At 41.0% G+C, this 21661-nt stretch overlaps 2 protein-coding genes across 8 annotated transcripts; both read right to left on the minus strand.

Moving 5' to 3' along the window:
* Positions 1 to 9: 9 nt before the first annotated feature.
* On the minus strand, positions 10 to 11716 carry fubp1 (far upstream element (FUSE) binding protein 1). Of its 6 annotated transcripts, none has more exons than XR_001336383.2 (20): positions 11547 to 11716; positions 11001 to 11124; positions 9220 to 9255; positions 9047 to 9083; positions 8905 to 8951; positions 8727 to 8798; positions 8578 to 8635; positions 8252 to 8414; positions 8061 to 8159; positions 7860 to 7955; positions 7666 to 7768; positions 7159 to 7398; positions 6695 to 6855; positions 6445 to 6596; positions 6281 to 6357; positions 5641 to 5766; positions 5239 to 5313; positions 4710 to 4772; positions 1054 to 3315; positions 10 to 631 (listed from the first exon to the last, which is right to left on the minus strand). XR_001336383.2 is itself a non-coding variant. In XM_014334297.2 (20 exons), exons 1-20 carry the CDS (start codon positions 11637 to 11639, stop codon positions 2910 to 2912), a joined length of 1989 nt encoding a protein of 662 aa, XP_014189783.1. In that variant the 5' UTR covers positions 11640 to 11716; the 3' UTR covers positions 10 to 2909. The 6 variants fall into 6 exon arrangements, 5 of the variants coding, with proteins under 5 accessions (XP_014189783.1, XP_014189784.1, XP_014189782.1 ...); XM_014334297.2 differs by having other exon boundaries at positions 10 to 2918; positions 3158 to 3315; XM_014334298.2 differs by having other exon boundaries at positions 10 to 3315; positions 11034 to 11124.
* Positions 11717 to 13618: 1902 nt separating this feature from the next.
* slc25a24l (solute carrier family 25 member 24, like) lies at positions 13619 to 19818 on the minus strand. 2 transcript variants are annotated; one of them, XM_042222005.1, is made up of 11 exons: positions 19318 to 19818; positions 19066 to 19179; positions 18845 to 18971; positions 18362 to 18449; positions 17902 to 18013; positions 17648 to 17806; positions 16702 to 16839; positions 16507 to 16617; positions 14399 to 14566; positions 14185 to 14323; positions 13619 to 14090 (listed from the first exon to the last, which is right to left on the minus strand). In XM_042222005.1, exons 2-11 carry the CDS (start codon positions 19105 to 19107, stop codon positions 13903 to 13905), a joined length of 1272 nt encoding a protein of 423 aa, XP_042077939.1. In that variant the 5' UTR covers positions 19108 to 19179; positions 19318 to 19818; the 3' UTR covers positions 13619 to 13902. The 2 variants fall into 2 exon arrangements, with proteins under 2 accessions (XP_042077939.1, XP_042077938.1); XM_042222004.1 differs by having other exon boundaries at positions 19066 to 19818.
* Between the last annotated feature and the right edge of the window lie 1843 nt (positions 19819 to 21661).

Raw genomic sequence — 21661 nt, forward strand, 5'->3', positions numbered from 1 at the left:
CAACAATGGTCCAGTTTATTTGTTACAACTTTAATGAACATGGCAACATTTCAAAACCAAAAACAGTTAAATTCAAGAAACAAACCAATAGATTATACACAGCACATGAAACCTTGATTACCTCTAAGGCATGCTCCTTGTTTAGTCTTCTACACCCCTCGAACTCTGTGTTGAAACACTGAGTGTCTCACGTGTACACAGCCCCGAACAAACAGTGAGTGACCTTATTTTTACTACAGAAGTGTTTTAAACTGATAAACCCCAAAGTTCCTGTCCTCATCCAACTTTCTAAAGCACATTCCTGTCTGCTGAAAGTTACTCATGAAGGCATTCACAGCGATTAAAAACAACTTTCAGACAACTCTAAACAAACTATGGCATTATGGTTAAAAAGAGACAAGTCAAACCGGGCAGCAAAAACAAATCTAACCAACACTTTTTGCAATCAAAGAATTTAAATTTCATTGGGTTGCTGTTTTTTTGGGTTTTTTACCTTATCACTGGAGCTCTTGAACGGTCTACGTTCAGCAGCAGGATAGACTCAAAGGATTCCTCCTTTTGTGTGTAGGGGGGGGGACAAACTACGACACGGGCCTGATTCTACGACCTAAGCCTGCAGCATCCTCCAACACTGTGAGCGAGAAGTGAAGGCGTTTCAATAGCAGATTTGCACTGCACTTGAGGGCAGATTCACACCACGACAGGAAAAAAAATTATTAAAAATCATGTATTGAACCGTTTCGTTTCTTTGACCTAGCAGTTTAGCATGCAGTTTTACACCAGTGTCAATCTAAAGCATCGACATACAGTCACTTTCAGACTTACCAGGGTGCAAATATAGAGGCTATTATCATATTAAGCAGATTCGACATTACCTCCTATGCAACAACCTTTTCACTTGTCAAAACTTCACATCATGCAGTTCATTCATGGGGAAAAAAAATGGGCTGTGAATTTCCTGGACATTTTCTTTTTGTTTAATGACACAGGTAAGCATTTGTTTGCATGTATGTCACTGGACAAAAACACTGGTTTTCCTTAGGTTTCGCTTACCTGTGTTATTGCAGCAGAACCTAAGGTGCAAGGTCTGGGATGACACTGCAAAGATCAGATATATATGTATGTATATATTGCACTCTTTGCCGTCAGTGAACAATGCAGTCAAAGAGATCGTTTGGACTTTAACATTAACAGCCTTTCACAGCAGTGCTCATTCATAAAAAAAAAATCATCATCAATACTGAGCTAATCAGCAGCACTTCCACTACTAGCATTCCACATGCTTATTATAAAGGACATATTAGAGAGAGATTATCAGCAGAAACCTAAGCATGCTACGCTGGAGTTATGCAGGAGATTTCTAAGCAAATATATTGCAATGAATGGCATTTTGTTTTTAAAAAGACATCAACTACACAATGGCAAGTTGGCAAATATTCAGAACGCAAAAAAACCCCAACATGGACATCCTTAAACAGTTCCTACCAGCAGTGTAACAGACCTCAGTTCAGAAATCCAACTACCTACACAAACAATCTACAGGAGCTGAGTAAAGAGAGTCTCAGAAACATGTGGTACAAGAATCATCACATTCTGAAGCGCTAAGCCTCTCCTGAGAACATTTCATACTTACCCAAAGACAAAGGAGGGAGGGGGGGGAGGGGAAAGGGCAATATTTGAGAAAAAATAAAAAAAAATACTACATCGTTGGCAGTTTATAAAGCGTTCTTTCTCAAAGTCAAATCACAGGTTTTTTTGTACTTACATTACAGGAGGGCTCAACTGATGGATGCCGACTGCTTAGCCACCCCCAGACCCTACAACATCTACCACTTTTTGTTGCATCGTTTTATACTTTTAAAAACATTATTTTCAAAAAAAGACAAGTGTAAACATGTGAGTTCACAATTGGGCAAGACAAATGTTTCAATGCATTTTTTCTCTCCCTCTCTCCTTTTCAAAACAATTTTACCTCACTGTCCTGGAAAAAGAACAGCACAAAAGGTAGATGGATATATAACACTAAAAATATGCATCATTTCTTAGAACCGCATGTTGAGAAGGATACTTGGCTTACCGCTTTTCTAAACTTGCCTGTGGAGGAGGAAGGGACTATCAAGGGAGGCAGCAAAAAATAAAAAAATATATATACAGTGCAAACTACACCTCAACAATATCAGCAACCAATGCAAAAAGTGAGAAGGAGTGCCACAGCAACGCAGGTAATGCATGAGATCACGACACACAGATACCGTCGGCTTTCTCGTGACAAACATTTTTTCTACTTGCTAGAGTCAGAAATAATATGAAATATATAAATAACAAGTCTGAACCACCCGGCATCACTGCACGCAAGTAATGTGACTACGAGTCTTATAGACAGTTGGAGAGAGACAGGACAGCACAATTTGGTTTTGGACAATCAGTTCAAACTACAACGCCCACCCCACCTATCCCCCCCCTGCTCAGCGGCCTCACGGTAAAACAAAAACAATCATACAGAAATACATCTCCACCCCAACTTACCAACACAGGAGGTTTCAGTTTGTTTTATTGCAAAAAAACACAACAGGCAAGAGCAATTTTTAAAACTGAGATGATTTTACATGGTAATGTCTACAGTTTAATAAACATGACTTCTAACCACATTTAATGTAGATACAGGGCTGGAATGACCATATGTATAATTACCTCACTAAAAACAAAGCATTTACAAGAAAAAAAGAATAACAAAAAGGAAAAAAAAAAGAGAAAAATCAAAGAGGACGTGTTCGCCGGGTAATCTGCCATCTATGTGAAACACTTTCAAACCAAGGAAATTTAAGATCTTCATCAAGGCGTCTGCATCCAAACATTTAACAAAGGATTTTGTTTCGACAATGTAGCATTTACTTTATGTCCACTTCACATTACTGGCCCTGTGCAGAAGAAATACATAGAAGATACATTGCATGTTAACAGCAGAAACAGTGGACTCAGCTTCCCAAAATAAAAAGCTAAAAAGCCTGTGTAGGAAGGAAGGTGGTTTTGGTTAAGTGTGTAAGGCTGCTGCGGTCACCGGAGCCCTGTGAAAACCTGAGGAGTGAAGCGGGTTACGGTGCAAAACGACTGAGTGTACGTGAATGTGGACAGCGCATTATTATCGGGGCGGGTGTACCTGGGGAGCTTGTGGCGCCGCGCCCATCGGCTGTGGGTTGGCCGTGCCGTAGTAAGCGGCCTGCTGCCGGTAGTACTCCGCCCAGGCCGCGCTGTAGTCCGGCTGGCCTCCAGGTTGAGAGGCAGCCGCTGCCGCTGTGGCCTGAGGGGCCGCTTGACCTGCAGGGGATAAAAATAATAGAGAGAAAAATTAGTCTGTACAGCCAAGAAACTCAAGGTCAAGTCTGAAGTTTTCTCACTGCATCTAAGAGACACCATGATAAAACTCATGAATGCTTTTTATAGAACTAAAATATAAGGAACAGAAAGCCAAATATGCTTCTCTGGGTTAGTTACACAAGCCAACAAGGCAGCTATTCAACTAGGGAGGCTCCTGGTGACTCATCTGCTAGACACTCAAAGAAAATAATTTTATTTAAAAAAAAATGCAAATGAGTCTTTAATATAAATTAAAAAAAAAAAATCAGGCCAGTTTAACATGTTTGAAGTCATTATTCACATTCCACAGGAATCAAATTAACTTGTACGTGTCACTGAGCGTGGCACTTTGCATTTAATGGTTATGTGGTCAGTTCATGTGGGATTTGAACATTAAATCGACCTCATAAGTGTCAAGTCAACACCCTGCCGAAAGATATCTACTCATTTGGCTGTGAATGCCCTGTTCACTACCATGGATTCCTCCTCTGCGTTTACTTTTTTTTTTTTTACCAGTTTTGGAAATTAAATCAGTGAGAGAATAACAAATATATGGAATAATAATAATAATAATAATAATAATAATAATAATGAGGAGAAGAATAATAATATAAAAGTAAAGAAGTAGAAGTATATAAAGCAGACCAGCCAGACAAGAGCAGGACAAAGGATATTAACAACCATTAGACATAACACAGCTTTCCCAACATACATTCAGCTACTATTAAATAAATTGTAAAAGTAGAACAAAAAAAAAAATTCAGGCCACAAAAAATGCTTCCAATCTTGTCAGATTAGATTTATAAGAAGGGGAACGAACCCACCACTGAGGTCTCTTGGTGGCGGGTCAGAAACCTTCTTCCTTTCTATTGGGCGGCTGCGAGAACAGCAACTCTACTAGCAAGAGGGCTGCTTGTGGAGGCAACCACCCTTTAACATCAAACACACTCATACTTAGAGCTGGAGGAGCGATGAGATGTTATTTAACTAGACAAAAGCCTAACCTATGCTGTGTTAGGAGTAGTACGCTTGTTTTCCTCCATGCTAGCATCCAAAACCACAATAAAGGGTTATTACACCAGGCTTTAGTTTCTTATACTACTATACTATATACACTAAAGCATGCTGATCTTGGTCTTACTCTCGTTGAATGAATGTAAAGTCTATGATGCAGCATGTGCAAGTAAACATTTATAACTCATCCAGCTGAAGAAACAGAAGGTGGAAATGGGGAGGAAACAAACCAGTCACATTGTTCTACAGATGTGCATGTCGGGTGGCAGTGAGAGTTACAGCGTAGGGTTTCAGACATATCTGCGGCGCGTTTTAGCACAAAACCCTGCTCGAGCACTCACCTTGTTTCTTATAATACTCCTCCCAGGCTTTCGTGTAGTCCTGAGGTTGCTGACTCTGTTGACCTGCAGAGTGAAAAGGAAGAAACACGTTAGAGCATTCAAGCATCAAATCGAACCACAAAACATAAACAATGACCCTACATTGCTTATATGCACAACCCCACAAGTCAAACACTCATCATTTAACTCCACAAAACACACACACTCAATAACAGTAAAACATCCATAGCACATGGAAGACTGTGCCATCAGTGTGGATAAAGCCCTGACTTAGTCTAGAAAATAATCTACTCTGAGCTGATAAAGGTGGATCTGTGTCCACAGCAGTCCTGCAGATAGTCAAAGTGTCCCAGTCTAAACAGCACAGCCGTCAAAAGTCAAACAAAGTGGAGGCACACTTGAAAACGCTCCACGGCAGGTTAGTAATGCTCACAAATACCCAGACCTGAAAAAGAAGCTGACTGAATGGCCGAGGGCTGTTTAGACTGTCTTGTGTTAAGAGGTGTACACTGAAACTACGTTCATATACCCATTTTCTTGTAATATTCCTCCCAGGCCTTGGTGTAATCTGCCTGTCCACTCTGACCTGCAGCCTGTGGGTCACCTGTTAAAGAAAACGGTACTTGTAATTAGTCAATCATTCTCAGCAGTTTGTCCTCCACCTGCCTGGGTTGGGCTGTCAGCCTAGGGGTGGTGGAGGAAAACTACCCTGTTCCTGGGGTATTTAAAAAAATGTTAAAAAGCTGCTCTGCAAAAGCAAAGTCATTTAAAAGTTGAAACCAAACCAACTTGTGTTTGTTAGTAACACAAATGAGACATGAGCACAGCACACTATCAGGTAAGTCTACTGAACTACACTGAGCTTGTCTGAACACTTTCCGTTTCTTCTGCTCCTCTGCTTTGCTTTAAGTGAAAAAAACACTCCGGTTACCTTGGCCGTTGGCTTGACTGGTGCCGGGCGCTCCGCTGGTCGGGGTCATGGGAGCCTGCGGCTGCTGGCCGTATTGAGCGTAGTACGCTGCCCACGCTGCTGCGTTGGCATCCGCTGCTGCTTTATCTGCACGCAAGAAACAAGCTGGTAACCACACAACAGCCAGGACTCATTCTGGCAGCAGCAATGTTGTGCCTTACTGAAGACGTGCAAAGGCTAATGCTAGCCAACTGTAATAAGACACCATGTATCGTCAAATCTGCTGATGTAATCAATACTTGTGTTTTAGCACAAATCTCAAATGCTATAATATTTTGAAAGCAAATATTTTCAAGAAAAAAAACAAGAGTGTCAATAAAAGAGCATTTACTTCTGTAATTACTTTTTGTGCCTACAGGGGGCACTGCTTCTCCCCAGAGTGCAAATTCATAGTTAAAAAACAAAGCACCGAGCTCTTTGGCCCTGAAACTTCACCCTTTAGCGCTTTCCAACATTTATCCTGTTTGTTCCATTGTTTTTCATTTTGTTTCTGTTGGGTCACTGTATTTTATGACTAACAGATATACTTTCTAACCTCTGAGTTAGTTAAAATATGGCAAAGGGCTTTTCATATCAAATGCCCCCATTAGCAAATACTCACTTGGATCAGGCTGGCCCTGCTGCCAGTGTGGGTAGCCGTTGCCCCATCCCTGAGGCTGATATGGAGCAGGAGGACCACTGAAGGAAGAAAATAAGTAACCATTATCTCTCAGTCAGCCATGTTCAGATATTCTTACTATGAAAAGCGGAGGCAACTGTACTTACTGTGGTCCGGGTGGGCCCTGATTGTATGGTCCAGGATTGTATGGACCCATGGGAGCACCAGGGGGTCCGGGTGGTCCTGGAGGACCATGTGGACCTGGTCCTCCATGTGGGCCAGGAGGGCCATGTGGGCCACCCATGGGAGTGACAGGTCCCTGAACAGAGAAATGGTGCGGTCAGTATAAGAGGGGTAAATAAAAAATAAATACCGGAGTCTTCACATGGAGGCTAATTATAAAAACAGTTAACTCACCCCAATTTTCTCCTCCACTAGTTGCCGGGCGTAGTCGATCTGCTGAGGAGACCCTCTGACTGTAAACATCTTAATGTTGGGGTCAGCGTTGGGCGGAGGATTCCTCTGGAGCTCGATTCTGGCTCCTGACTGCTGGCTGATGCCCTTGATTGTCTCACCACCTGGAAGAGAAACATGGTCAGAGTTTACAGGGAGAAAAATATTTTAACCGTTTTGGTTGACTCTTTCGTCTCTCTGATCTCTCTACCTTCACCGTGTCACTCTCTATTGTGTGTTCAGGTCTCAGATTATAGGGTTGGGGTTATCCATCAGCTTGTCAGCGTGGTGCATGAGTTTTCATCACAGACCATACACATTTTAAACCATTATTTACTCCATAAGGTGATTACTAAGAGTGCACTACACTCCTAAAGTTTGTTTTAATAACTGAGCTCGAGCCCCACTGCTGTTGAGGAGCGACGTACCTTTCCCAATGATCAGACCAGTCTTCATGGTCGGGACTGTAAAGGTAAACTCTTGGAGGCCACCAGGGGGGCCCATGTTCCAGTTGCCCTGACCGCGACCGCGTCCCCTGCCACCTCCATGCCCTGGAGGTCCTCCCGCCTGGACGCTCCGCAACAGGTCGGAAATGATTTCTGCCGCGTGCTGAGCCTGGTCAGGGGGACCCATGATCTGCGCTATCCTGTCTGGTGTGGTGCCATCATCTGGAGAGAGGAAGGAGGGCGATTTGAGACAACTGAATCACAATTTCAGCTTTGATTTCTATTACTGCTGTCACATTAAACAAATGTATACTTTTCTAGTATTTCCTCTAATTATGCCTCTAACCAGCGATGCACTGTGCATGTGTTCAGGTCTCAGATCATAGGGTTGGGGTTATACATCAGCTTATCAGCGTGGTGCATGAGTTTTCATCACAGACCATTTTAAACTGCTTGATTTACTTCATGAATGTCATGTTAGATGCTCACCTGGTTTGAACTGAATCCTGACGCCTGTGTCATTCTGAATTTTCTTGATCATTTCTCCATTTCTCCCGATAACAATTCCTACTGCAAAACGTGGGACAGGAACCTGAACAATAAGAGGACAGAAAAGCAAAATTAACACGATCCAAAAACCCTGGTCAACAACGTGATGAATTAAACAAATGACAAGTACTGACATCTAAGCTGTCTCCTCCAATCCTTGAACCGTACTCGCCCCTCTGCTCCCTGAAGCCCTGATCTCTAATCAGCTCCATCACCATCTCTTTGGCTTGCTGGGGAGACAAAGTACATATTATTACAGTACAGTCTCCATGTGGAAGACTTGGAATTAAAAAAAAAAAAGTTTTATGACATCAAAATCCCAGCTGAAGTCTCACCTGAACTTTAAAAGGTTCTCCTGAAATGCGTAGTGGTTTGTCTGCGCCTGTGTTTTGGGGCCCATCTTGGATCATGACCATTTTCACTCCAGCTCGTTCCTGCAAATGAGAAAATAAAACAAAAGGTGAGTCAGTAGCAATCACATCTAATTATCTCTATATTTTTTGTCTCACTTTGACTTGAGGCTCACCTGAAGGCTTTTGATGGTTTCTCCTCCCTTGCCAATGACAAGTCCGGCTTTAGAAGCAGGTACCATAATCTCCTGAACAGTCATTCCTGGGCCGTCGTTGTGGTGGAACGCTGGGGCCGGACGCCCCTTCTCAACGATTTCTGTTAGTAGCCTCTTTGCCGTCCTTAAGGGAGAAAAAAATTACCATTTTGTTTAGTAACGGATAGTAGGGCTGCTCGATTACAGCAAAAATTATAATAGCAACTTTTGGACTTTGGTCAAAAATACATTGCTGCCCACACCAACTTCCACAGGAATTCTGCATATGAAACAGGGGTGACACTTACTGGATTGATTCTGGTAATCCTGTTAATGTCACCGACCGATCTGGCATCCCTCCGCTGTCTACAAGAGAGAAGACACTGTAAACACAAAACCCTCCAAAAACAGTTGGTATGCTCCGACTTCTCAGCACTGGCAGCAAATCCAAACCTACCAGGGGCAATCTGTATTTTGCACCCAGACTCCTGCTGGAGACGTGATATTTGTTCACCTCCTCTTCCAATAACTAGAACAGGCAATGACAAAAAACAAGTATAAATATCAAATTCTAAGAGCACAGAAGTTATGCTTTTTGGAGTTTGTTTGTTTTTTTTTTTAAAACAAACACTTACTGAAGCCAACCATGCCATCTGGGACCTTGAATTCTTCTGATGTTGACCTTAGGATAACGGGAGATTAATCAACATAAACTTTATAATACAATGAAGCCAAGCACAGTATGTGAACATGTTTAAATTGATAATGCCCGTTTACCTTGGGGGACCAGCCATTCCTCCAATACCTGAAAAGGCTGCAAGAAGACGACCAATTAGCCAAAAGAAGACTTAATAAAATAAAATACAATTTTGAAGAACCAAATTTCACATTCTTGCACATATTTGGCCTTTTTAAAGTAGTAAATACAACTGCACCTTCAGTTAACTTACCATCATTTGTAGCCACTTTCTTTGTCTCTGGTTGGTCTGTGAAAAAAATGACATAGCCAGTGTAAGTACCTCTCATTATTCCCATGCCACATCACATTATTAGCTCCCCCCAATCAAAGAAAAAACAAACTGATTTTACACATCTAAAACTCATTTGTCAACACTACGTGGAATTTAAACAGTTCAGACAGCTGGATTAGACGCTCATCTGCCAGCTTCCTGCATGCATACTTGGCTTGATATCCTATCTGAAGATGTTTAGTCCTACTCAACGCTGATGCTAAATCCTCAGTTTTGTTTAACATAATTCAACAATACTCTGCAACACAGAGCTACACTGTAATGTTCTATCTGCCAGATTATTCAAGCAGCCAGAGTCCTTGCACTTATTAACTCAGTAATGAAGTCAATTCATTGGCTCCAAATTAGAAATAAATCACTATTGAAGTCCCTGTTTTTGTTCAGCTCTCAAAGGTTTGTTAACCCCAGTTCTGACTTGATCAGTGCCTATAACCCGATTATACCTCAATTATACCTCTCAAGCAGGATGTCAGATTTTTCAGAAGAATACCCCCCAAATTGTTTTTCCAACTCAGAAATCCTGAGATGTCCCACTAACCCCGATTTAACAATCTTAGATGAGGGTAGAGAACATAAGCAACAGAAAAGCTGTAAAAGTCATAATCTGTAAATCATCATTGTGTATTTGCGACTCGCTAAATAAGACATGCTGAGATCAGTGACCAGCGTCTATACAGGAACATGCTGCAACTCACTTTTTAAGTGAGGAAGAAAAACCCAAAACAAAAGTAGAACAAGAACTGTGCTGCACTGCTAGTAATGTGTTAATAGCTCTGTCTTGCTGAGGAACAAAACAAATCCTGTTTTTCAGCCTTCTCTAGTGGAACGCGCTAAACTCAGGAGTGTCACTCCCAGCGCCAAGATCTGAGGCAAATACAAAGCAGCGTTAGATCCAAGTGTCCTGAAGGTGCTTTCAGTTGCACATAAATCATACTTCCGTGCCAGAGCTACAACGTAATTATTGGAACTCCATTTTAACCCTACGCCCCAACCTTCTACATACAACAACTACACGTCAGGTCGGCGCATACTCCAACAACTTGAATGCTGAGGAAGTTAAGAGTTAATAACTGTGTGTGTAACTGGTCTTATTTCTTTGTGAAGTACAGTTTGTTTTTTACTTTATGTTAAGTTTCCAAACCCAGAGAAAGTAAATAAACCCAGATTAAGCATTATAATGTAATTAAAACCATGATTTCTTCCCCCCCAATCTTTTCCCAGACTTTATAATCAGTACATGTGTGAACCAAGCAAACTGGAAACTCTGTCATGCTTTCATTTTGGACCACATTAACCACCAAAAAACACCTACTTAACCTATTTATAGGCTAGTAAAACTAATTACACCCACTCACGCCTTAACCAATATTTGCCTCCAGTCTGGTCCACTCAATCAAAAAAAATGATTTGACACATTAAAATATTTACAAGACATTAGAAGATAAGGTAAAACCATCACCCTAAACACATGCCATGTGCAACATACTGCTGCCTTTTAACTGGTTAGTAATAATGTACAGTGTTAGATCTAAAGGTGAAAATTCACACTGAGAGGAAAAAACGATTAAAAAAAACAGATTTAATGCTGGGTTATGGACGTTAAAACAGAATAAATGCATTTCAGCAGCTGCTAAAAAATGAAACACAAAGGCAGGCATTAACTAGAAAGACTTGCATTGAGATCGATTTGAGCCACTGACCGATATTCAGGTTAGGCATGGGAAAATACCCACCAGCGTCCTCCAGGGGCCTTTTCTGGCCCCCGTAGCCGAACTCGTTTGTCGGGGGTGCCGCAACTCCGTCCCCGCCAATCTTTGCTGCGATCTGAAAGCAAAAAATGAAGCAACAAGAGAACACGTGAGCTCCCGAGATCATGTATTTGTTGTTCGTGTCTCTTAAGGTGCGTTTGGAGAGGAGAGGCGTGCTGCCTGCGGCCTACTGTCCTAGCCGGAAGTCCAACAAAGGGGAGCTTCAGATTTCACTTTAGCAAATCGGTTAATTTTGCTACAACACAAAAACACCAGCTTGCATTTAACTTATACAATTATTATCTTATTTTTTTAACCACTCTAAGCTGCGATCTGTTGTGTTTTCCCGTTTGTTTTCGTTTTCAGAGTAACGCAACGTTAGCTTAGCTCAGCTCAGCTACCTTCAGAGCACAACGACAGAAAGCGCCGAAAACTCGCAATTCGTTCCCGGCCTGCGGGATATTTTTAGCCCGAGTGATTCCGTTGTCGTGTTCTCACCTGTCGTGCTCGTTGCAGAGCGTCTTTAAAAGCGTCGTTCATGCCGCCACCGGCGTTTGAGGACGGGGGAGCCACGTTGCTGTAGTCTGCCATATCTGCCTGCTGCTGCTCTTCTCCTCCTCGGCGCGATAAGATGGCGGCTCGGTCTCACAAACGGGAGGTGGTGGGAGACACGAGAAACTCGCGGGCCAGTGTTTGCTCTCGCGATAACGGCCTCACGTGTGTCACCAGAGGAGATTTGGAGCAGGAATCAGTATCAGACGATCTTTGAAATGTACTGCTGTAGAAATACTTCTTTTGAAATTTTACTTGAGTAAAAGTGCAAAAAAATATGAACATAAAAGCGAAAAAATTAAACATTCTTATCGTGTTCAACAGCATGTTTCAGAATATCACTTTTAACACTGGTTTACAATAACTGATAGATAATTGGGGCTGATTTTAAGCTTCAGTTTTAAAAAAAAAAGCAAACTGATTATATTTATTTTCATTAATTTCACTTTGTAATTAGTTACTACATTCATTGTAGTGAAGAAAAAAACAATATTCCCCTGAAAGGTAGTATTATTTGCTTCTATTCCACCACATATACGTGATAAATAAATAAATGTAAACTTCTGGGTTAAAATATGCTATTTTATAAAGAGTTTCCGCATTTTACAGGGATACAAATCTAATTTTACACATGCAATAGACCTGCTGCAGCTCATCATTTGTGTTTGACTGTGTGCAAAGGTTGCAGCGAGGGGATGTCAAATTATGCTTTGCAGGAGAATCAGCCCACCAGACGGCCCATTTTGTGTAACAATTATAGTCTTCTTTCGACTACTCCCTTTAGGGGTTGCTCTCCTATCCACCCCCAGTATCCTCCTCTGTTACACCAACCCTCTCTATGTCCTCCTTCTCCGCATTCACAAATCTTCTGTGTGGTCTTCCTCTTTTTCGCTTGTCTGGCAGCTCCACATTCAAAGTCCTTTGTCCAGTATATTCCCTATCCCTCCTCTGCACATGTCCAAACCATCTCAGTTTTGCCTCCCTAACTTTGTCAGAGTCCAACAATTGCACTTAAATCAGTAATAACTTAATAATAATATTTCTTTAGTAACATGCAATGTTGTCTTTTGTTTATGAAGACAAGTTGCTTGAATCTTCATGGCATAAAATACTATTATTTAATATTCAGTAAGGTTGAGGTTCTGTGCCAGCTATAACGAAATCCCAATGAATCCCAACGAAATCTCAGAGGAGAAGCTCTTTGCACTATAAACATGGACAAAATTTCCCATGGAGTTTGTTGGTCACGTCGAAATCTTATAACCTGAGTGCGATGGATCAAAACTTCACTGTGCTCATCTTTTTTTTTTTGTGACATATGAAATTTTATTTTATATATTAGCATTGTTGTTGGTGAGTATATTGTTTGCTCTGTGTGGCTTTACCATTTCCCTCAATAAGGATGATCTCACAAAGAATTCACTTGGCCTATGTGACCCTTAATGACTCACACGATCAAGGCATGGATCAGCGACTCTCAACGACCACTTCAGCGTGACAACGGCACTATGGGTTAAATATCTGAGACTGACTTTTAGAGCTGAAGAGTCCTTTCAGGTAAATGTCTTCAAAACCTGAAAAAGATTTCTTCCAGAAGACTTTAACTCCTAAATCTTTATTTTAAACATGACATTAAATCTGTTACTCCTGAGATTCACACACTTAAATTGAAAATGATCACTTTTGTAAATGTATAGAAATGTAGATATCTCATTATCCCCATCTCTACCATCCTCCTCTGTCACACCAACCCTAAGCAGGTCCTTCACTACATCACTGAATTTTCTCTCTAGTCTTTCTCTTTTCTTCCATCCTCCTCTCTCGCTGCTTCCTAACATGGCTTCCCCGTCGCCTCTTCCTTTGTCTTTTCCCAACAGTAGCACAGTTTCTATCAGCGTGCTTTTGGCCAGCAGAACCAGAGGTGATCGTTGTTAACCCCAGCCCCAGTGCGACCTCCCCCATTCATCCAGGCTCAGCACTGACACTAGGATTACAGATGAACACTATCTGATTCATGCTATGATGTATCATTTTATTATACAGTCAACACAAAAACATATTTTCTTATTTTAAAAGAGCATGTCGAGTAGCCAGCTGTTACTCTTGGTTATTACATATTTAAAGTCAGTCAGATTATGGTTCCATGCTCGTGGTCAACAGAAAATATAACAAAGCAAATCCTGCAGAGTTAACCATAACTTCGTGATTGACCTCATTTCACATCTCAGGCATTTTTTTCAGACATGTGTTTGGATAATTAACAAAAATAAAACTCACAGCTTTTGCTTTTTTTCTAATTTCCTCAAGACTCCAAGGAGGAAAAAACATTTTCAAATTTTCTAGTCAGAGTGTAGTTCATTAAGGCACACGGTATCGCCCTGACGAAGCTGGCTCCCATGCCATTATAATATCCTTTAATTCCATATCTTTCATATATCCCAATCAGTCCCGGTAATACACCCGAGGCTGGCCGTGAATCTGATCTGAAAGCTGAAGGACAAGACAAACAAACATGAGTAAAACATTCCCACATAAAAGCTTCATATGAAACTGTAAACTGTGCCGAATGAATGAGAGCCGATACCCTGCGCTTGCTGCTGAGTTCGGATCACCGCCAGCGGGTAACTGGTGATTTGTCCAGAAGCGAACGCCACAAAGCTGAAGAAAAACAGTTTGGAGTCACTGTTGTAGGCGGGATCGCTTTTTGCCCAGCTCATGATTGACTGCAATTACAAAATAAGCAATTAGCATCTTTTCAAAATAAAAGTTCACTTGATCTCTGTTGTCTTCTGGCCCACCTGATGAACAGCACACTCCACACCTGCATAGGGGATCATACAGAGGATGCTGGGCTTGAATCCTCTGTAAAAGGAAGACAAAGACTCACTTCTATAAATGGATCGGGCACACACTGCAACGCCATGGTAAGTGCCAGCCTGCTGCAGGTTCAGCCTCACCTTCAGCACCTGTAGAGCAAACAAGAGGAGAGTGAGACTGCTAAAAGAGATCCCCACTAATAAATTAAAGTGGGTCTATTAGTCTCAATTCTTGGACTCTACTAGAGCAGCATTGAGTGATTAAACAAATTTTACATTATCATACAGTTTAGCTTATGCTGGACTTTGGTGAAGCCTGTCAGTTCATCTATTGTCTGAAACAAGACTCCTTAATTCCTCAGCCTCTAAACCAGCTTTCTTCAGGTTTGCTTTGAGTAGCAGTGGGGCTTCACAGCCACAGAGATCATAACCTTTTTTCCTCACCTAATTCTCCAGTCACATGTTTCCAGTGTATAACTATTCTCCAAACACTTGTCTGGCAGTAAATTTTTGCTTTTGCTTGTTTCCTACCTCATGTTTTTTTCTTTTGGTTCCTTATGGTTGCTACGTAAAATGCATATTCCCCAACTGGCAAGTGGTTGCTGGCTCAAAACCCTCGTTGTGATGGGTGGGTATTTTCCCATGCCCTCGTTACTCTGTGAGTTTTAAGTGGCACTTTAAAAGTGCAGCTCAAACCAGAAACAGAGAATATTCACCATTAAAAGGAAAGCTGTGCCTTATTGCTGCAACAAACATATCTCATAGCACAACTTTTACATTAAAAGGGAACAGTTTCCCTTCTTAAAAAACTTCACCACTTAGAGAGTAGTTTGCAACTGTTTGGAGACAATTCAGGATCTTCTTGTGATACAAACAATTGCAAGGAGTTTTTCAGTGCAGCATCGTGTAACTGTTTGCAAACATTTACTCACTATGAATGGCTAGCAGCCTCCACTAACCACTCACCAACGGCTGCAGAAGAAATGCTTTTTCCTAGCAACTGGTTGCTGACTGGTCTCTAGGCATGACTGGAGCCCTAACCTGCCATGTTGGTAATAATTTGGGGATTTTGGACTTTTACATTTCTGTTAACTAGACTTCTACAGGGGAAAAAAAGTTTATGTAGCACATAGTAATTCAGAAAAGATACATGTCCTGAAATAAGAGGGGGTATGAATATATACCATTTTACCCATTTGCTGTGCTATCAACTGTTTATGATTCAGAATACCTGCTGTATAATTTATCAAACTCAAAATGACCTCATGCTCAAAACACCAGAAAACCAGAAAGATTAAAATATGTAGTGAAATACAAAGAGAAAGGTTAGTAGTTAGAGGAACAGGGGTTTGCTGTCGACCATGCATCTTTTTTGTATTTATTCACGTGCTCTGTGTGGGATGGGAGGAAGAGTTTGTGCATTTTGGTTTTATGATGCTCGTTTGTTTTTGTTTTTAATTTTAAAAAAATACATTTATTGTTGATAAGATGGTGTTGACATGATGTTGATATCATCAGTGGTAACATTTTTGCTTTTATTTGGGCTGCTGACTGTGGAGGGGTTATTTGAGACTTTAGTGTGATGAACGCAAACAAAGGAGAGCCCCTAAAAATATCAGAGCACGCTGGCCTCAGTACAGAATGTTAGTTTAATGTTGTTATAGCATAAAGGGGAAAAATTGAGTTGAATAACACAGTATCCTCCAGTTTCTCATAATGTAAGAAGCAAAAGCTCAGTTTTAGTATTTTCCTCACCTGTTTACTCCACGTTGCCGTGGCGATTTATCAGCCTCAAAGTAATACAGAATACAGTTATTCACGGCCATGAGATTACAGATGAAGATCACTGTTTCCCAGCATCTAAAGTATTTGTGTGGTTGTTCACGCACTTCCTCATGGTGATTGTTTAATATTAATATTGGAACATGTGTTGTTCTCTTTGGAGATACTGTAGAGACTGACTCATTTGTTTATGATAATAAAAAGGCTTTATAATGAGTCTAACAATGACATAGTAACAATTAAAACAGTCAGTGATCTGCACTTCAGGACAGAAATGTTAAAGTACTCAGATCTGCCACTGATCTGACCTCTAAGGGGTAGAAGACAGCGTGAGCCACAGCTCCAGAGATGCAGCCCAACCCGAAACGCTGCTGCACCGTCAGAGTCTGCTGGGTCCTGTTTTGGGTGTAGACCTTCATCTAAACGGAGCAGAGGACATCTGAGTGTGCTAATCAATCGAAAAAAAAGAAACTGTACACGAACAGCTCAATGCTCAGCCTCACCTGGGCGTAGATAAGACACTGAAGTGTCGACTGTGGCGTTCCTTTCAGCACGTTGACAGCGTTGCCTTGCCACATTGACCGCAAACCACCTCCTCTCATCTCCTGAAAACCCTGGGAGAAGGCCTTGGATCCATACACCTATTGTGGAGACAGAGAGTCATTTTCAGTGAGGTGCAGGTGTGCAGTGATGTGGAACAGTCACAACAGCAACACTTTTAGGATAAATATAGGTACACAAAGTTAAAAGCAAGATAAAAGCAACAGTTTGAATGCAGGTCATAAAAATAAGGCAGGCAAGCTGATAACAGACTGTCTTTAGAGCCAGAGATACTAATGTAAAACTAGGCCGGGCTCACAGCCGAAACGAAACATCCATCCATCGTCTTCTGCTTACCCATATCAGCGCCACAGGGGAGCTGGAACCCAAAAATTTACATTATCTTAAAATGCTAAATAGCTTTAATGTTTTTTTCTGTCTCTCTTTGTTAGCCCTGTGACAGACTGGTAACCTGTCTGTGGTCACTGGTGTACATCTAGGATAAGCTCCAGCTCTCCTGCAACCTTGATAAGCAGTTAAGAAAATGGATGGATGGACAAAAGAAGCATATTTGCTTATTAATCTATACTGTGACACGATGTTAAAACATGAGTGGCTCTTTTACAAAATGATTCAAACCTTTATTTAAGCATTTCTTAGAGCCATTTCTTTGCAGCAGGAACAGCTTTGACTCTACAGGCTTTGTGCACCTGGGCTTTGGTAGTTTATCTAATTCTTCCTGACAGAATTTGCGAGTCTTCCAGCGCCACATAATAGTTACGCTGAGTGATGTAGTCAGAAACTCTGTAAAACCTCTGAGCTTGAATAATTATTACATAATTTGTGTGATGTTTCTGAAACATTTTCCTTTTCCTTTTGTCTGCAGTGCCTTGTGATAGTGGAGCTGACCTGAAGTTGTGTTTTAAGGCGGTCTATGGGTGCCGTCATGGTCCGGGACACAGCATCCGCCAGTCCTGCTGACATAACAAATGTCCTCCAAGCGCTGAAGCCTGACGCTTCTTCAGGGAACTCAATGGGGATCCCGCGGCTCTCCCCGACATCAAACACCTGCAGGAGTACAAACAGGAGGACTTAACTGATCACCTTTTGAGGAGACATTTTAATCGCTGTGTAAATGTAAAGCATAATGGGAATGATCATACCAAACTGTGTTTCCATGAGGACACTAGCTCCCCGATGTTATCCACAGGGTTGAGGATGATGTGGTGCAAGAATTCATCCCAATCCACCGTCATCGAGTTGTCCTTATCCATCCTGATGTTGCCAAAGACAACGACACTTGTCAAGTTTCAGGAAATAAAGCTTTCACATCCCGTATTAACATCACATCATTTGTCCATTTTCAAAACAGCAAGCTGAGTAATAATCATTTATAATTCAGAGATACAACAAGTTCAGGTTAGCCAGGTAGTGAGTCCATACTGAGGGATCCTTTTAACCATTCGTTTAATCTGGCAACCCAAAATAATCACGATTATGCCTTAAATATATTTTATTTAATGCTAATTATGCTAATTATTTTAAACCTATATGCCAAGTATAAATGCATATATACTCAAAAACAACAATGAATCTATGAGGTAGTGGGCAAAAAAATCTTACATTTGTATAATTTTTTTTGCATTCGGCTTTGAAATGACCACTCCTAACTCCTTAAACAAACATATGATGTCCTCCTGGTCAATGAATCCTGATCAAAGAAGAAATGCACAAAATTACAAACAGATACTGCTCTTCCTCATAAGTGAAGTTTCTATATGATGTGCTATGGTCCCTGAAATGCTGCAGGTCTGTGTACCATAAACAGATCTTTTGTTTGCCTGCCAGCCAGTCGTGTCTGACCTTGAAAACACATTTCACCGTCAACAAAATAAAAAAATGTATTCAGTTTATCAAGAAAAAGTCATGTTAGAACACACTTTCTGCAGAGTTATGTTCATTATGTTCTCTAAAGGACAAAAAAGCAGGAGGCGCAGATCTTAAAAACTGATTGAAGTCCACACATACTTCATTTTGTATCATTCATTTTTCTTATGTTTCCTTCAGAAATGTATCACTTATAAGGCGGTAAGACTTTCAACTCACCACAATTATTCTTATCAAGGTCATGAAAGTGAATTTTCCACTTCCTCTCTCTGTCCATCATGTAGCTGAGGAACTCTTGATAATCCAGCAGGCCATCTTTGTCTCTGTCATAAGACTCGACGATACTCTACAAGAAACAAAAACAGCTCTCTCAATAGCAGGTTTAAAAAAAAATAATAATAATACCGATGCATATAGATGCTATTAAGAATATTTGTTACCTGGACCTTCCCATCCGCTGAAATAATACCATGCTTCCTCATTTCGTCTTGTAGCTCCGCCACAGAAACGAATCCATCCTCATTTTGGTCCAGTTTACTAAATAATCCACGAAACTGATCCATGGTTCATGCAGAAAAGCAGTAAAATTTTTCAGATGCAAACAGAAAAAAGCTTTAAAAGCGTTTATTCGTTGCAGGACCTTTTAAAGGAGATTTTAAAACATTCATTCATTATCACCAGAGATGATTGACCTGCAGCTCTGCAGAGGCGCTGACTCACTGGCAGAGAGAGAGCTTCTATCAGCGGTTTTTGTAAAACTCACTTCCTCTAAGGAACACCAGGGGGCGCTGTAGCTGCAGGAGAGGCCACCTTCATCTGGAGTAGACACAGTGGCCTCGAACCTGTGATCTTCTGCGTGCTATTTATACAAAATGTATTATTTATTTTTTTAAAAAGGAGAAACATCTTGCAGATAAAGGAAACTGCTGACATCAAGAATTCCAACCAGTGGCTAGAAAAAGCTGACCTCGAGCACAGCACAGAGGCTCTGATCACAACAGCGAGCCTCAAAGCACCAGATGCCTAAAAGCAATCGTCTGCCACACTCGATAGGACCCAAGATGCAAGCAATGCAAAGGTCCCACTGAGACAGTCCTGCACTTAGTAGCAGCATGTAAGATGCATGCTGGCACACAGAGAAGCACTGGGTTTGGATAGTACACAGAAATGTCTCCAAGTCCCAGTGGAAGACAGGTCAGCAACTGCTGTCCAACCAACAACACATCCATCCAACACATTCTGTCATCCAGCTGCCAGTAAATTATTGTAAATTATTGTAAAAATTACACATTTACAGAGTCATGACAGAGAGCAGAAGACTACGGTTGTGATAGATGTGCCAGTTAAAAGGAGGAGACCAAATGCACTGAATAACTGGAGCAGATAGGAAAGGAGGAGTCCAGGGTGGTCCCAGTGGTTACAGGAGTATTACAGGACCTGTAACCCCCAAACTGGGAGAGTGGCTCCAGCAGATTCCAGACACAATATCTGAGAGGTCTGCAGTCCAGGAAGAGCTAAGTACCAGAGGAAGACACACATACCAATCCACGGGGGGTTGGAGGCAGTCTAGCAGACTTTGGTTTCAGTGGCTCTTCTCCAGTGACTGATGGTGTAATCCATCAGATAAAAAAAAGAAGAAAAAAAAAGCCTAAACTGCTACATGTAAAAGGGAGGAAAACAACTTGAGGATAACGATGAATTGCTTGAATACGGATTTTCTGTGAGTTTGGGAATTGGAGTATTTCAGAGTTTGGTTAAATATAGTTTTGTGATTTTATTGTACCACGTGTTTATTGTCTTTATTTACATTTTTACCCGCATTCCTGTTTTGTTAAAATTAAAGAAAACGCCAAATGTTATAGGATAGTTAAGATACTGACATATAAGATATTTATTACCTGGGCCTTGTCATCTGATATACATACAACATTTTCCTCCAGATAAGCATGGGGAGTTTCAGAGTTTCCATTGCTTCCCATTGGCTGTCAGTTTTGTGCGATGACGTCATGGCTATAAACGACATCAAACACAGTGACTGGTCTTTTTTCGCCTCTCACCTGGATGATGTGCAAAGGACCCCGGTTTGGTGAATGACGAGTATCGCCACTTACTTTCTAGAAAAAGCCGCCAGATTCCAGTCCACAGCGTCCACTTACTGCCACTCATACCGGAAAGCAGCTTTTCAAAATAAAACCAATTTATTCTCATGTAAGGCAAGTAAAAATGTTCTATAAGAAAAAAAAAGAAACTAAAATAAAAATATACACCTACAACATTCAAGGAGTTTCTTATATTTATTCTATTTCTTAATAAAATTCACCTCACATTAAACATATCTCAGTAGGTTTCTTTATGAATTTAGGTTGCTTTATGAGAAGGTGAACAGATCTGCATTTCCTCTTCTCACTGTGAGGCCTGGGGGAGGAGCTGTGGTGGCATGGAAATGTTTTGCTGCACTGTTGGGGATTTATTTAGAATTAGAGGTAACACTTAACCCACGTCAACATGCATCAATTCAGCTCAGTGGATAAAGAATCAGCATCACATAACCAGAGCTCAACAATCTGGGTCTAAACCTGGGTGAAGCTGGTTGATCTTTGTGCCTGAGAAGACCATATTAAGGGTTTCCCCCCTCTGTGACGTCATAAAGAGCCAAGAGTAGACAAAACTGTATGAAACGGAGCATTTAGAGGAGTCAGAAGTCTGAGCTTTTGGCTCATGATTGCCTGTACATCACCTCATTATTTGAAACTTTGGCCTTGTTTAATGTGAATATCCAGCATTATAGTCGTGTATATACAAGATGTTTTTAAAATGTAGAAAAACAATAAGAGTAATGAAAAACTCTACAATGAGAAGGTGTGTTTCAAATTTTGAGTGGTGCTGCATAAACAGCAGAACTGTGTGCTTGGTAACACTTTCGAGATCGAATTCAAACACAATAAACATATAATAATTGATTTTCACTTCATGGGTACCGCACTGAATAACTGTAACAATTTATGACTTGGTTTTACAGTAAGCAGAGTGCATCTC

This window comes from Haplochromis burtoni, unplaced genomic scaffold (assembly GCF_018398535.1).
Source record: "Haplochromis burtoni strain Fernald_Lab_line unplaced genomic scaffold, NCSU_Asbu1 Contig_78, whole genome shotgun sequence".
Taxonomy (NCBI): Eukaryota; Metazoa; Chordata; class Actinopteri; order Cichliformes; family Cichlidae; genus Haplochromis; species Haplochromis burtoni.